This window comes from Brassica oleracea, chromosome C1 (genome assembly GCF_000695525.1).
Source record: "Brassica oleracea var. oleracea cultivar TO1000 chromosome C1, BOL, whole genome shotgun sequence".
Taxonomy (NCBI): domain Eukaryota; kingdom Viridiplantae; phylum Streptophyta; class Magnoliopsida; order Brassicales; family Brassicaceae; genus Brassica; species Brassica oleracea.
Window position 1 is genome coordinate 25,886,860 of NC_027748.1, and position 16,545 is coordinate 25,903,404.

Sequence of the window (16,545 nt, forward strand, 5' to 3'; positions counted from 1 at the left end):
GTCTAAAAATGAAGAGTATGATAGATTCATCAAGAGAATATGAGATTACCTTTTTTGGTCTTTAAGAGCCTGCGAGACTTTCGTCCCATTTCATGTGTGTCCACAATGTTCTTTTAAAGTCTGTGGAAGGATATCAAAGTAAATCCCTTGTGGTGATCAAGATGGCGATTCTAAGATCTGACTGCTTCTGACAGCGATTCTTCACCACAACGATTCTTAACCACAGCGTTCTCGACAGCCTCCTCATCATCACAAGGGAGACTATCATACATTCCCTGTGGTTCAAGCTCTCCCTTTGCATCCCTGAAGCTATCCAGTTGGCGTCTCTCTCAAGCAGAGCACCTCGGATGGCGACTCAAGGTCATCTGCAAGGTTTCTTCTTCAGATAAAATTCTCCATTGAGTATTGATCTCTTTCTCTGATTACGACGCCACATGACGTGAAATCAGGACTGGTGTGAGTTCAATCACTGAGTCCATCTGTCGTGACTACTCCTGACATCATCACAAAGCTACTGATCTACTCTGGGTTCTGGTGGGCTCGGCGTCAGGTTACAATTCATCCTTCTTGAAATTTTACCATTTATGAGGAATAATTTTTCTTTTCCATTCATTTCGATTCATTTTGTTTTAGAGTAAAATATAACAAATTTTTTCTTCATTAAATTTGATAAAAAAGTAATCATTCCTCATCATTCTTTCATTTTTATTTGTATCCGGTTTTTCCTATTTATTTCTGGTGTTCTATGATAATCAATAGTTAGACACTAAGGAGATGTATTCAAGTGATAATTTGAATTGACTTGTATTGAAATGACAAATCCACTATAATTCAAACATGAATTTTAAAAACACAATTAAAATCTACTATTATTGAATTTGACATTTCATAAAATACTCTGAAATCCACTGTTATTGAAAATATTTTAAGTTGTGGAATTTAACGGTTTCAAGTGACTTTAGAGTTTTGGAAAGAGAATCTTAGTTAAAAAAAACTCAAATTCCATGGTTTTAGATAATATTCTAGAGTGGTTTAACAAAAATCACTTAAAACTCAAAATTTTTATGTATCATACTGCAATGTAAATATGACTTAATTATAATAAATTACTAGAGCTTGATCCGCGCATCCGCGCGGGTATTGGTTATTACGTTTTTATAATTGATATTTTTTTTCATAATTAGTTCTATATGTTTTAGATGTGTCACCATATAACTAATTGTATTCAAAAGATTCAGATTGAATCGGGTAATGTAGTTATTTCTGGTACGAAAATTCTAAACCCGTTTAAGATATATTGGCTATTTGAATATTTTTAGATTCTTATACATCAAAACCAAAATATGTAAACCCGGGAGGATCCAACTCGAAACACACCCATAAATTTATAATATCCAAACGTGTCTTATTTCAAAACCCAAAAAAATCTGATATCTGAAAGAAACAACTCGTACCTGAATAGTTACCGAATGTCTATGCCTAACGGATTCTATAAACAAATAAAAATAGAAAGAGTTTTTTTATTATTTAGTAAAATAGTTATATGGTTGAAAAATTAAGTGACAATATATGTAATACATTTTTATTATTTTGATATAAGTTATTATTTTTCTCACATAAATTATGTCTTTGAATTATGTGTTTGGCTACGTAGTTTTTCACCGATTAAAACTAAGATAAATTTTTTTTAGTAAAACAAACTAAACCAAAATTTTAACCATATGAAAAATCAAGTTATTTTACATTTTTGATTTTTATAATTGGTACAAAGTTAATGTTGATTATTATTATGTTAATATAATTAATGATACGATGTTTTGGTAAGATAATATAATTAATGAAGTTGTTTAACTGAATGAAAAATAGAATAATAATTAATGTAATAACTTGTTAAAAAAATATTAGTTCTATTTGTACTTCAGTTTTAATAATTTAGATATAGCCGAATTACCCAAAATTACCCGCACTAATGGCCTTGTACACAAAATAAATAAATGACCCGCGCTAACGCAAAGCTAATATAATTTCTTACGAAAGTTACAAAATCAAACAGAATAAGTAAGCATATATTTTTTTACTGAATGAATACCAAGAGGTTTAGGGCCAAAATCCGTAATCCAACCAAGTCCAAAACCACACTATTTAATATTAATTTTGTTCCAGCCGTCACTTGAACTAGAACTTCTAACACATTAATGGTGATGAATCCATTTTAGCTGAGCTAATGACCTCTGGTTAACTAAGTAAATAATGTCTGGAAAAAACTATGCAATATATAACGTCTCAAATGGGAAATAATCCCTTCGTACTTTGTTTATGTACATAAATTATTTAACAAAATCATGATTAAGTACCAGAACTTCTTGATTTTGCTCCTCTTCCCCTCTTGCGTTAGAGAAATTCATATGGGCAATTTCAACACTTTTCGCCTCATCTTCTGGAAATTTTTTGCAAATCTTTATCCTTTTATTCGGGATAAACTTGATACAATGATGACTTTGTGCACCCCCGCGAACAGTGGCAGTTCTAACTCTTTCAACTTCCTTAACAATTCCCTTGATAAAATCAGCTTCGGAACTGCTAAGTATTGTAACATAATAAGTATATATATATCTTGTGAATGTATTTTAATCAAAATATTGTACGTGATAAACTACAAGTTATGGAACTATAAGATATAGGAAAGATCAATGATATAAAAGAGTAGAGGATATTGAAGCAGCACACCGTTGTGTTCAAATATCCTTATGGGTATTATTGTCTTATGTTTTCTTTTATGATAGCTAAGACCTTAAGGCCATCTTTATCCCTAGTTTTTAAAGGGGGTTTTACAAAAAAAATAGTGGTGGACCCCACAAATCAGCAAAAAAACCGGTAACAAAAGTGATCAAATAAGGATCGATTTTTGTTGGTTTAATATACTGTTCGCGGACCCCACTGACACGTGGCGGTCCGCGATAATTCATTTTTAATTTTTTTTCAGACAAAAAAAACAAAAAAAATTTTTTTTAAGAAACCCTTAAACCCATTTTAGCGATAATCATGCTCTAAGAGGAATAAAAAGAAATAAGCACGAATAGTACCTTTTGTCTCTCAAGGACAAACCCATCTTATTGGAGATACATTCTAGTGCATCCTTCCACTTCTTGATCTGATCTCCACTAGAAACCTTTTCTAGCGCCCAAAATTTGTCACCAAACTTGCCCGTTTGTGCTCTCACATCTTTTGCCCTAACCTTGTAAAAGATGGGAATGACTTCGAGCTTTCCTTTCTCTGCACGTTTCTTTATATTCACAAGCTCATCCATGCACCAGCTGGACTCTGCGTACCTGCAGAGACATACTGTTGGAGATGAATTTAGCATTCTCCCACAAGGCCTATCGGTTAATAAGATTCGGACCAATTCTATCAGGAGACTAACCGAGATCTAACCTGACGATCAATGTTAGAGTTCGAGCTAATCAACTTGGCCTCGCGATCGACTGGATCAGTGTCGGCCCACCAAGCCATCGCTCGATCGACTCAGCCTCACGATCGAATGACCGACCGGATCACTGTCGGCCCATCAAGCCATCGCTCGGCTGGAAAGCCCATTAAACAACAATTTAAGCCCAAACTGCTAGGGCGAATGAGTGACAAACGGGTATAGCCTATAAAAGGAAAACAAATGGGAAGAAGATGGGGATCCGAAAACAGACACTAAGAGATTGACGGCAAGATCTAGGGTTTACAACCGATCACCTTGCTTAGTGTTTCCGTCGGAGTCTTTCAACAAAGCTCCGACCTTTTCCTTCTTTCCCTAATCTCTTTGTAATCTCGTTCGTTTATCTCATATTGTGAATAAAACGTCTTTGTAAGACCCACAAAACCGAGTTAATTTTACTATCATTCGATCTACCAAACTCATATTCAACATTTGGCGCCCACCGTGGGGCCTTACAGAGTAACGTTCACAAACTCAGTATGAGTCCTGACGACACACCCGCTGACGGTAACCGACCGTCGGCCTCTATTACGCCAGCTCCCGACGCTCTGGTCGCACCGACCCAATCCGTTCCCGAGATGCTGCATGCCATCATGGCACGTTTCATTCAACAAAAAGAAACCAACAAAGCTACGAGCGACCGTCTGGCCGCACTCGCTGCTGCTCTCGGAACTCTAGATGGCAAAAACGACAGAGCGGAAACGGCAAGAAGAAGGTTGTTCGCAACCGCAAACCCTAACCTTGGAGTCGAACAACCAACAGACGAAGCAAACCCTACGAATGGTGAGGTTGCACAAACGACTGACGGCTCAGACTCTCTGACTAGCCGCCAGATCGCCGATTTGCAACTCTCACTGCGGGACATCCACTCCAAGATACATCATGTCAAGGCATCCACACCAGAGATCGAACGCGTTCTCGCCACCACCCGGCGAAACCCTTTCACTCAGAAGATAACGAAAGTCAAGATCAAGAAGACGGAGAAACTCTGTCTCCCTCCGTACAAGGGAGATTCAGATCCGACCGATCACATGACCGCTTTCAACATCGCTATGGGTCGAAATCACTTTTCCGACGAAGAAAAAGACGCTGGCCTCTGCCAACTCTTCGTCGAGAGCCTTTCCGGACCGGCCCTAAGTTGGTTTCACATTTGAAAGAAGGTTTGATCGATAGCTTCAACGACCTGTCCGCCTCTTTCCTCAAAAACTACATCATGTGGTCCCGTCAAGGTACATCCATGCCCGACCTATGGAATTTGTCCCAATCGCAAAACGAGAGTCTGAAGGACTTTATGGAAAAATTCAAGCAAGTACTATCAACGGTACCTACCCCAGACCACACTACCGTCGAAGCTTTGACCAACGCTCTTTGGATAAACTCCAAGTTTTGCGATTACCTCGGGATTAACCCAACTATAACCATCGAAGACGCTCTGCACGATTCAAAGAACTTTCTCAAGATGGACGAAGATAGGCGAGCTTACAACGCCAAGCAACAGGCTCTAAAGCCAAAGACATCGAACGCCCAAGAGCCACGACAGCACGCCCCTTACCAAAAGAAAGGACCTGTCTATGCCATCTCCGAAGACGATCAATCTGGTGTAGTTGCTGCGGTACGTGAACCAGGGTGGAATGTATGGGAAAGCGAGACCGAAGGAAAAACACAACAGTCCCGTAAGCCCGCGTCCGCCAACTCTAAGAGCTCATACGACCAGAACAAGTTCTGCAAGTACCATGATATGAGAGGTCATGACACCAAAAAATGCAGACATCTCTACGAGGCATGGCTCGCCTCCACTAGCGACGGTCGCACTGAGGTCGAACCACCAAAACCAAAAACGACCAAGAACAGTAAGAGTTGGAGCAAAAGCAAGGACAAGAAGAAAAAGTCCAACGAAAAAAAGAAGAAGACTCCCCTCCGGCAGATGACGGCGACCAATCGCATCATGACGAGGAGTCAACCTCCGACGAAGAGAAACCAAAAGCACGGCGAAAAATTTTCACAATCCGAGCCACACCATCCACAGCGGCAACACCGGAGGACGATCTACGTCATTCACTCAACCAAAAATCGGGAAAGACGGTCGAAAGCCTCACTCTCACCAACACCTCGGCGCGAACAATAGGAAGTAGCAGCACGCTTATCGAGATCGATGGCGCACCGCCTCGGATCAGTCGTTCCCTAAGGAAGCTCAATGTTTCAGACGCTCGACACATCCTAGACGCAAAGAGAAAAGATCCACTCCCTCGGCAAGACGAACTTAAACGGGAACTGTTGTCAAACAATCAATCCGATTGTATCGAGGCGACTGATCTTCGAATTAAGCTTAACTCGAAGATCCCGGATCTTCGCGAAAAACTCAAACGATGCAAGATCGACCGTCCCAAAGCGGAGCCAGTGCCAATCGCTCCATATCAACGCAAGACTCAAGACCTGCGTACACGTCTCAATTCACTTAGGGCTGAACGAACGGTACGACCGAGGAAGAGCATCAAGAGCAGTTTCAGCACTTGAACGTGATCATAGGAGGATCCCCTCCTGGCAACGATTCTGTCAGATCCGTGAAAGCCTTCCGACGGAAGGCAATCACAACTAAGCGCTGGCCCACCACTCAAGAGGCTAGCCCTCCAATCACCTTTTCTGCCGAAGACGCGGCAGGTGTCCACATGCCGCACAACGATTCACTCCTCGTTGACGTCGGAATTAGTGACTGCACGGTCACCAAAGTCCTCGTGGACACTGGCAGTTTACTCGATCTTATCTTTAAAAGAACACTCGTCAAGATGGGGATAAGCCTTGACGATATGAAACCTTCCGCGCGATCGCTAACAGGTTTTAACGGATCAACCGAAACCATGCTTGGAACGATACGCTTGCGAGTATACGCCGAAGGCATCGCCAAAAATGTCAAGTTCTCCGTCATTGACGTTCAAGCTCCATATAACGCAATCCTAGGTACGCCATGGATCCATGCGATGAAGGCTATCCCTTCGACCTATCACCAATGTATCAAATTTCCTGGTAACGAAGGACGGATCATTACACTTCGGGGAGACCAAGAAGCTGCTCGAGATCTCCTCGTGGCCGAGAAAAAAAACCGCAAGGCGACTTCCCACGTTAACTCAGTCGTGAAACCAATCCAGAAGATATATCCTTTCAAGGAAGAGATTCTGGAGGTAACCATCGACGACAGTGACCAAGCCAAGACCGTCCGAGTAGGCGCCCACCTTCCCGATGACACAAAAGACAAGATCATTTCGTTTCTTAAGGATAACGCCTCCACATTTGCTTGGTCTACCTCCGATATGAAAGGGATCGACCCGGGCGTAACTACACACGAGCTCAACGTCGACCCAACGTTCAAACCAATTCGTCAAAAAAGGGGCAAGCTCGGCCCCGAACGATCAAAGGCCGTCAATGAAGAGGTTGATCGATTGCTTAACGCAGGCTCAATCACGGAAGTGAAGTATCCTGAATGGCTGGCAAACCCAGTCGTTGTAAAGAAGAAGAATGGCAAATGGAGGGTCTGCGTCGACTTCACAGACCTCAACAAAGCATGTCCTAAAGACAGCTTCCCCCTCCCTCACATCGATCGACTAGTCGAATCAACAGCGGTCAACGAGCTGCTGACATTTATGGATGCCTTCTCCGGTTACAACCCAATAATGATGCATCCAGACGATTGAGAGAAAACAGCCTTCATCACTGACCGCGGGATATACTGCTACAAAGTAATGCCCTTCGGCCTTAAGAACGCCGGCGCGACATACAAACGACTCGTCAACAAAATGTTCGCCGAGCGATTGGGAGCCACAATGGAAGTATACATTGATGATATGTTGGTGAAATCCCAAAAAGCAGCCGATCATATAGACCACCTCAAAGACTGTTTCTTCATCTTGAACAAGTACGACATGAAGCTCAATCCAACGAAATGCACCTTTGGCGTAACGTCCGGCGAATTTCTTGGATACATAGTCACTCAAAGGGGGATTGAGGCGAACCCAAAGCAAATAACTGCAATCCTTGACCTTCCTAGTCCCAAAAACAGTCGCGAGGTGCAACGGTTGACCGGTCAAATCGCTGCCCTCAATCAATTTATATCACGGTCGACTGATAAGTGCCTCCCGTTTTATAATCTGCTGCGCGGCAACAAGAAATTCATTTGGAACGAACGCTGCGAGGAAGCATTCGAACAGCTCAAACGTTATCTTATGACGCCGCCAGTGTTGGCCAAGCCGGACAAAGGCGACACATTATACCTTTACATTGCAGTCTCCGACGCGGCTGTGAGTAGTGTGCTCGTCAAAGACGAACGAGGCAAGCAGCATCCAATATTCTATACCAGCCAACGCATGACCGACGCAGAGACACGGTATTCGACCCTCGAAAAGATGGCGTTGGCAGTTATGACTTCAGCAAGGAAACTTCGGCCATATTTCCAATCTCATTTGATCGTCGTCCTGACAAACCTACCACTACGAACCGTCATGCAAAACTCCAATCACTCGGGTAGACTTTTGAAGTGGGCCATCGAGCTTGGTGAATACGACGTCATGTTTCAGAGCAAACCAGCTGCTAAGTCTCAAGTGCTGGCCGATTTTCTCATCGAGCTAACGCCAGAACTCGAACAAGATTTGCAACTGCCCAACGCCACCTGGATCATGCACGTCGACGGATCGTCCTCCACTAAAGGTTCCGGGATCAGTATCCACCTCCAATCCCCCACCGGCGAATTGCTCCAGCAATCTTTCCGACTTGGTTTCAAAGCATCCAACAACGAAGCAGAGTACGAATCCCTCATTGCTGGATTACGCCTAGCGCAAGCAGTCCAAGCAAAGCGCATCCACACCTACTGCGACTCTCAATTGGTCGTTAATCAATTTAGCGGGGACTACGACGCTAGGAACGAGTGAATGGACGCTTACCTTAAAGTTGTGCAAGACCTAACCAAAAAAATTGAGTCTTTCCAACTTACGAGGATTCCCCGCGGAGAAAACGTCTGCACAGATGCTCTAGCAGCGCTCGGGAGTAGTCCAAGAGATCAAGTAAAGCGGACCATTCCGATTCAGCAAATTGACAAACAAGCATCACTCTGTCGCACGATGAGAGCGATCATCTAGTAGCAATCGACGCAACAGAAGAGATGGATACAAGTTAGTCAGGCGATCGACAGAATGATACACCGCGTGACTGGCGAACCCCTTTTATCTGTTTTCTCTCAGACGGATCACTTCCGCAAAACAAATGGGAAGCCCGTCGATTGAAAACCAAGAGTGCGAACTACGTCCTCATCGATGGGAGACTGCATCGTTGGACCTCTGCCAAAGTTCTGTTAACATGCCTCGATGTGGAAGAAGCATCTCTCGCCATGGCCGAAACCCACGAAGGAGCAGCGGGGAACCATTCAGGCGGACGAGCGCTGGCTCTTATAGTAAAAAGCCTCGGTTTTTACTGGCCAACTATGGTCGCCGATTGCGAGACGTACGCACGCAAGTGCGATAAATGCCAACGACACGCGCCGAACATACACAGCCCGACCGAAGCTCTACGAACTATGACAGCTCCCTACCCATTCATGCGTTGGGGGACGGATCTCATCGGACCAATGCCAAGCTCCAGGCAACGTAAATACGCCCTGATCATGACGGACTACTTCACCAAATGGGTCGAAGCGAAAGCATTCATCCACATCACAGACAAGGAAGTCCAAAACTTTGTATGGAAGAACATCATCTGCAGGCATGGCCTTCCCTACGAAATCGTCACTGACAACGGCTCTCAGTTCATTTCTAACAACTTCCGCGGTTTCTTAGAACGATGGGGAATTTGTTTGAACACAGCGACGCCTCGCTACCCACAATGCAACGGACAAGCCGAAGCCACCAACAAGACAATCTTGGATGGCATCAAAAAACGCTTGGAACTCAAGAAGGGTCATTGGGCCGACGAGTTGGATGGAGTACTTTGGTCGCACAGAACAACCCTACGGAGTGCGACTGGTCAAACACCATTTTCCCTGGCATACGGAGTCGAAGCTATGGCTCCGGCGGAAGTCAACGTTACGAGTCTTCGCCGAGCAAAGATGCCGCGGAACGAGGAACTTAACAGAGAGATGCTATTTGATGCCTTGGACGCGATCGAAGAACGAAGAGACCAGGCACTGCTCCGAATCCAGAACTACCAACACCTCACCGAATCTTATTACAACAAGAAGGTTCGCGCTCGAACGATAGAACTCAACGACCAAGTCCTCCGCAAAGTGTTTGAAAACACGAAAGAATGGAAGGCCGGCAAGTTGGGGACAAACTGGGAAGGACCATACAAGATAGTCGAGATCATTAAGCCTGGCGTCTATCGATTGGAAACCTTGGCTGGCGAACCAGTACCACGAGCGTGGAACGCCGCCAACCTTTGGAAGTACCTTACCTAACCGTCTACTATGGGACGGCAAAAAAAAAAAAAAAAAAAAAAAAAAACAAGCAAATGACCTTAGCATCACTTTCGCTTAGAGCCGAACGAATGACGATACGTCACTCTCATCCAGCTCCAGACAGATGACACCGTGTCACTTCTGCCCAAATACAAAATGAGCAGGTTTTCGTCACTTTTTCCCTAAATCATGGCAAATGACCAAACCGCCATTCGGTCAAATCGAACTACGATTGGCTTATCCCTTTACCAGGGTACGTAGGCAGCCTGTCACCAGGTTCAGCCATACTCCAAATAAAAACATATACATAAAGACTCTTATATCCTTTATGTATGTTAGAGTACTCACCAAAGACACCGCGAGAACGCTTGTACGTTACTTCCGATCGGCTTGGATGACTATACATCGCGCGGTCCAGATTTACCGTCGGCATCATTCAGTCGAAGGTAATACCACGGCTACCCCAAGTTCGTTGACGCATCTTCGAGGGACGTCTTCTTGCTTCGGTTGACTAAGAACCATGACGGGCGAGCTTAGACGCTTCTCATCATGAAGCCGAGCTTTAGACGGATTTATCTATAGCTTGCGCCGCCACAAAGGGACAGGACGAGCTAGCCCTCCGCAAACGGCAAACCTGTGATAAAGCCCCATCAACGGTAGCTTCTTAATTCGTCATCTTTGAACCCAAAATCGCCTAATTGCTATAAGCAGCGACAGAGTAGAGCAAGCTAGAGCTCTTAAGAATTTAAGAGAAAAAGTCATCACATCTCCATCATAAGAAGCTGAGCTTACACATTACATAGAATTTAAGAGAGAACGTCCGAAACTAGGAGAAGGAAGAAGATCCAAAAGATACAACAACGGTTTCAGACCAAATGCAACAGCAAGCGGTCGACCAAACAAAAGACGTAGCTCAGAGGCCACAACAAAAGGTGTTAAATAAAAAGAAAAAGACATAAGTAGTAAAACAACAACAAGTAGCACGATCAACCCTTGAAGACTATTCTTCGATGGCTACTTCCGATGAGACGACACTTCCTGTCTCCGCGACCCCCGCAGATGCAGGGCCCCCAAGACTGTCTGGAGTAACCGCACGACCCTCGGACGTGACAACCGTCGATTGACAGGCAACGGCCGGATCCAAAGCAGCGATCGAACTATCGCCACGAAGGACAGGAGATCGAAGGGCTGTCGCGGAATCAGAATCAACAGTGCCGAAGTTGGATCCAAATTGGTTCCCACGAAGAAGCAAGTCCCTACGAGGAGGTGAAAGAGCAAGATCGCGCTCCGTGATAACTTCAACACTAACTTTCTCTACCTCTTCCTTGAACTTCGCCTCGTTAGCAGTCAAGAGATCCTTCAGTTGTTGTGGGACGGACAGCCCCTTTTTCTCCAATAAGCTCAACGCATCCAAGGTTCCAGGAGCCGTGCCGTGGAATAAACGCCTCTCCTCCTTCTCATCTCGATCGACAATATACTTCCAAAATTTTTCGAAACGCCTATTAGCCGCAGCAACCACGCAACTTCTCTCATATAAAAGCTCGCGATTGCGAGATTGTCTCATACGATCCATCGCTCTCTTCGTCTTCTCAAGCTCCTCGACCTTCTCCACCTCTAGCCGAGAAATCTTGCACCGGACGGTCTCTAACTCCTCCTCGAGATCCGCGTCCGCCTGGATCGCTTGCCGACGCTCGCGGGAATAGCGGCCTCGTTCGGCGGCCAACTCCTTATCTCTATCGTGCTTCTCCTTTTTGGCCGCTTCAAGCCCAGCCTCTTTGATCTTGATCGTCTCTTCAGCTTTCTAAAGGTCCAATGCCATCTTCTGCAAAGCGTCTTCGTACTCCATCATAAGAGCATTCTTCCGGGCAGCAGCCTAGACCAAGAGAAAACCAAAAAAAAAAAAGGGGATCAATCGATAATAAGAAGATCATCACCCAAGGCAACAATATAAGTGAGAAAGCAAACACAAACGCCTACCTCAGCATCCACACGAAGTGATTCAGCAAACTTGTCCGGAAACGCAAGTTCAGAAATAGATACGTCGTTTGCGTCCCACCGTCAATCGGACGAGTTACCTCACCAGGCTCCCGGATCTCCCCCCCCCCGAAGACTCATCTCTGGGCGGGCCCGTAGAATCCTCTATGGGAGCGACTTCATCGCCTTCCTCCATCTCGTCGCCACCCATTGGTTTGAGTTGCGTTTGAGCAGCCTCCCTTTCATCTCCATCCAAAGGAGGATCAGCCCTCACTTCTTTAGAAGACTTAGTCCTCTTTCTCTTTTTCTTCGGCGGACGAACGTCAACAGGCCCTTCAACGCCGGAATCTACCGTAATGCTCACCGGCGCCGGCGCCCGATCGATTGATGAATCCGCAGCCGCGCTACCCGTCCCGTCCGTGTTCACCGAAGGACCAAAGTTTGCATCCCTCAGTTGAGCAGCCAAGATTTTGCTGTAGTCTGGATACACTTTAGAAGGCGTCCCCATGATCGGAAGTTTTAGTCTTTTCTTTCCCTTCGGTTCCTCGCACGGAACATTTTCTCCCCAATCAACTGCCAAAAGGGAAAAGGGGGAGGAAGAGATGGAAAACATGAAGAGATAATGACAGTCAATTGATCGGACGGGAGGAGAGGAAAAACAGCAAAAAATAGACAAAGGAGACAAACCGTTAGCAACGCGTCTTCGTTGACGACGGATTCTTTTGCGGCCAAAATCCTTCCACTCTTGAGGACGGAGCGTGACGATCTTCGGTAAGTCCCTCCGAAAAGCGTCCCAAGGACCAAAGGTGTTTGGGTGACCCACTGCAAAAAATTTAAAGAAAAGGTTAGAATCAACACCACACGAAGAACAGATCGACATAAAACGATCTACCAATACAACTATTCCATAAAACCCGGCGATCGACTTCCAGCGGATCCACGAATCCAGCCTCGTCCGCTTTGACATAAAAGTAGGAGCGTTGCCATCTCTTAGTCTTGATAAGGGGACTGGTAAAGACGTTCAAACCCGACCTCATCTGCACTGAGTAAAGTCCATTTGGTTTTGGCTGAACTTGTGTTAGTTCCTCGAAGATGCGAATGGTCAACGATACGTCAATCTCTGCCGCCATAACCATTAACGCAACAGCTATCCTGACCGCCCCATTCATAAGCTGACTGATGGCAATCCCCCGTCGAAAGCAATAAGAAGTGATCAAACGAGGAATTGGAAACCACAATCTCGAATCCTCCCCGAAAAACGACTCGTAAACGCAGCAGTATCCAACCGGCGGATTCCATGGACGCTGGTCTGATCTCGGGATCATGAAGGTCACGCCGGACGCTCGGCTCGCTTCCATCAACAAGGAAACCCCTTCTAGAGTAGAACGGGTAGGGGCAACGTCGCCCCAATCCTGCCCATCTGCCCCACACGATCGATCGAACGACGGAGCGAGATCTGGAAGTTCTTCAATCGTTCCATCGCAGAGAAAACGAAACGGAGTCAGTCGTTCGGTCGCAGGAATGGACCTCCGCGATGATTTCCCCGCAGCCTCGGAGTTGCTCGAGCGCTGCCCGACATGCCCAACCTTAGCCGGACGAGAGTCGCACACAAAGCGCCCAACGCCTCCGTCATCGTCGCTCGCCCCGGAGTGCTCGTGGTCGACCACAGGATGTCGCCTACCTTCGCTTCTACCAAGCGTCCCTTCAATGCAAGTCCCAGAATCGACAGATCGAGCAGCCGTGTCGTCGCGATTAACCCTAATCGCCGGATCCATCTGTTTGGGAGAAATCAACGGCGCGCGTAGAGGACTCAAGACCGATCGATCGACCGTCAATCGATCGCGCGAAAAGCTTAACCCGGTCTCAGCCAACGAACCCTCCTCCTCAAAGAACGATTGACCAATCGATCCCGGAAAAGAAAAAAAAAAGAGAGAGAGAGAGAGGAAATCGATGAGGAGACGAAGAGAGAAAGGGAGAGAGAAAGTACGTTTTGGGTTTGAAGAGAAGTGAAGAAATAGGAGATTAAGACCTTATTTATAGCTAAAATAACGGGCTTTGGAGATAATACTGTTATTAGGCCTATTTGGGCCAGATTATCACATTTAAAACTCCGCGCCAACGGAGGCGACGTTCCAGATTTCCACACAACAGGATTAATCCAAACCAATGAGCTTCGACATGCGACATAAGAGGCGACCAATCGATGGGCAAAAGCCAGGTGATCGATAGACTGCCAAAAAGAATCGTGGAAAACTAACGGCTGTCCGTTGATTGTCAAGATCATTCAGGGCGGCGGTCGTCTAACCGATCAATGAACCCCAATCAGAAGCACGACCGAATCCATTACCCTCAGAACCAATTCACGACATTCCACTACGAAGACAAACGTTTCTTCGCAAGCGGACTGGGGGGAGCTTACTGTTGGAGATGAATTTAGCATTTTCCCACAAGGCTCATCGGTTAATAAGATTCGGACCAACTCTATCAGGAGACTAACCGGGATCTACCTGACGATCAATGTTAGAGTTCGAGCTAATCAACTTGGCCTCGCGATCGACTGGATCAGTGTCGGCCCACCAAGCCATCGCTCGATCGACTCAGCCTCACGATCGAATGACCAACCGGATCAGTGTCGGCCCATCAAGCCATCGCTCGGCTGGAAAGCCCATTAAACAACAATTTAAGCCCAAACTGCTAGGGCGAATGAGTGACAAACGGGTATAGCCTATAAAAGGAAAACAAATGGGAAGAAGATGGGGATCCGAAAACAGACACTAAGAGATTGGCGGCAAGATCTAGGGTTTACAACCGATCACCTTGCTTAGTGTTTCCGTCGGAGTCTTTCAACAAAGCTCCGACATTTTCCTTCTTTCCCTAATCTCTTTGTAATCTCGTTCGTTTATCTCATATTGTGAATAAAACGTCTTTGTAAGACCCACAAAACCGAGTTCATTTTACTATCATTCGATCTACCAAACTCGTATTCAACACATACGATCAATACATCAACTTTAGAAGACTTATTACCAAAACTCGGACTACGACTAATGCTGAATGAACAAATCAAAGCATTATGCATCTATGGGGAACACCTACATGTGTTGAAGCGATTTGAATAAACTAGAAACATAAAAATATTAAATTCATGTTCATAATTCTTAACAATACCTGCTAGAGAAGATTACCAGCGCGATCTTAGACTCTTTCATCCTTACAAATAGGTTTGTCAAATCTTTGCCCCTTTGCTCGTCTTTATCTATAAAGAACATGATCCCGTATCTCTCAAAGGCGTCTATAAGGTGACTGACGAACCCATAGCGTAACTGGTCTCCTCGATAATTGAGGAACACACTACCAAAGTTGGAGGGAGATGAGATCGTCATGAGGAAAACTGTAAGTTAGTATACTAAGTGGGTGTAGACTAGTGGATTGTACTACTACAAATGATGAATATTTTATACATGGCACAAGAATCATAGTAACTAATTAATTAAATGTTTTTTTTTGGTTATAAAGTTCGAGTTCAAATGGTTGGGAAAGGCAGTCATTTAGGCGGTCTATACGGAAAAAATCGGATATCCGATTTTTTAAACCGATTTGACATAAATCGGGGCGGAAAAGTGACGCGTAACGCCTAGGCGGCCGCCTAGGCGGCTAGGCGGTCATTTAGGCGGTTAGGCAGTCATTTAGGCGGTCTATACGGAAAAAATCGGATATCCGATTTTTTAAACCGATTTGACATAAATCGGGGCGGAAAAGTGACGCGTATAGATTAGGCGGCCGCCTAGGCGGCTAGGCGGTCATTTAGGCGGTTAGGCAGTCATTTAGGCGGTCTATACGGAAAAAATCGGATATCCGATTTTTTAAACCGATTTGACATAAATCGGGGCGGAAAAGTGACGCGTAACGCCTAGGCGGCCGCCTAGGCGGCTAGGCGGCCGAGTTTTAGAACAAGGGTTGGGAATACTTTAGTCGAATTTTGTCATATGGCAGTGACTGCTAGATTCTAGAAAACAAGTGTAAGTTTGAGTATGAATAAAATTTAACAACAAGAGAAAAAAGAAAAAGGTCTACGTCTGCATATGATTCACACTGAAGTATGCGGTCTCACGCGGCCCTTGTCAATGCAAAAATGACTTGTCAATTAAGGCTCGTGCATTTCGTGATCATCTATCTATATATAAAGTTGGCTTTTTCCTTTCTTATGACACGTAGAATGAGGGTTTATTGACATGTGTCTTCATGTTTTTTTGGTATTTTAAATCTTTTTTCTTTTAAATTATTACAATTTACTCCATAAATTTCTAATTGTGTACTATCTAATCCTTCTCGCACTTATTGGTCCAAAATACATAAAATAATATAAATATATTTTAAATTTTAAATTTATTAATAACTAAAAATACATAAATTTTCACCATTTTGTTATTTTTTTACTAATTTTTCTTATTTTATTTACAAATTATATATTTATTAATAATCAAACTAAGAATAAGAAATTAGAGCACCAACACAAATAACCAAGAAAACGAGCCAGATGGAAAATAATAATCGAAAGACCAAAACCACCAAGAAGCAGGAAGATATATGCTTAAAGCACCGGAATCACAACCAGTAGCTAAAATATAAGAAACATCTCATAAACTAAACACGA

General features: G+C 44.5%; 1 protein-coding gene across 1 annotated transcript; it reads right to left on the reverse strand.

Moving 5' to 3' along the window:
* Positions 1-2,327: 2,327 nt before the first annotated feature.
* On the reverse strand, positions 2,328-15,274 carry LOC106336034 (protein PHLOEM PROTEIN 2-LIKE A5-like). Its single transcript, XM_013774750.1, has 3 exons — positions 15,060-15,274; positions 3,084-3,329; positions 2,328-2,577 (listed from the first exon to the last, which is right to left on the reverse strand). Exons 1-3 carry the CDS (start codon positions 15,272-15,274, stop codon positions 2,328-2,330), a joined length of 711 nt encoding a protein of 236 aa, XP_013630204.1.
* Between the last annotated feature and the right edge of the window lie 1,271 nt (positions 15,275-16,545).

Bases quoted from the DNA above. Each gene is read 5' to 3' on its own strand.
- LOC106336034 (XM_013774750.1), bottom strand. From the start codon at position 15,274: ATGACGATCTCATCTCCCTCCAACTTTGGTAGTGTGTTCCTCAATTAT. The intron at 3,330-15,059 runs GTATTGTTAAGA...ATGTCTCTGCAG, and splicing joins CTGGTAATCTTCTCTAGCAG to GTACGCAGAGTCCAGCTGGT. The intron at 2,578-3,083 runs GTACTATTCGTG...AATACTTAGCAG, and splicing joins TTGTCCTTGAGAGACAAAAG to TTCCGAAGCTGATTTTATCA.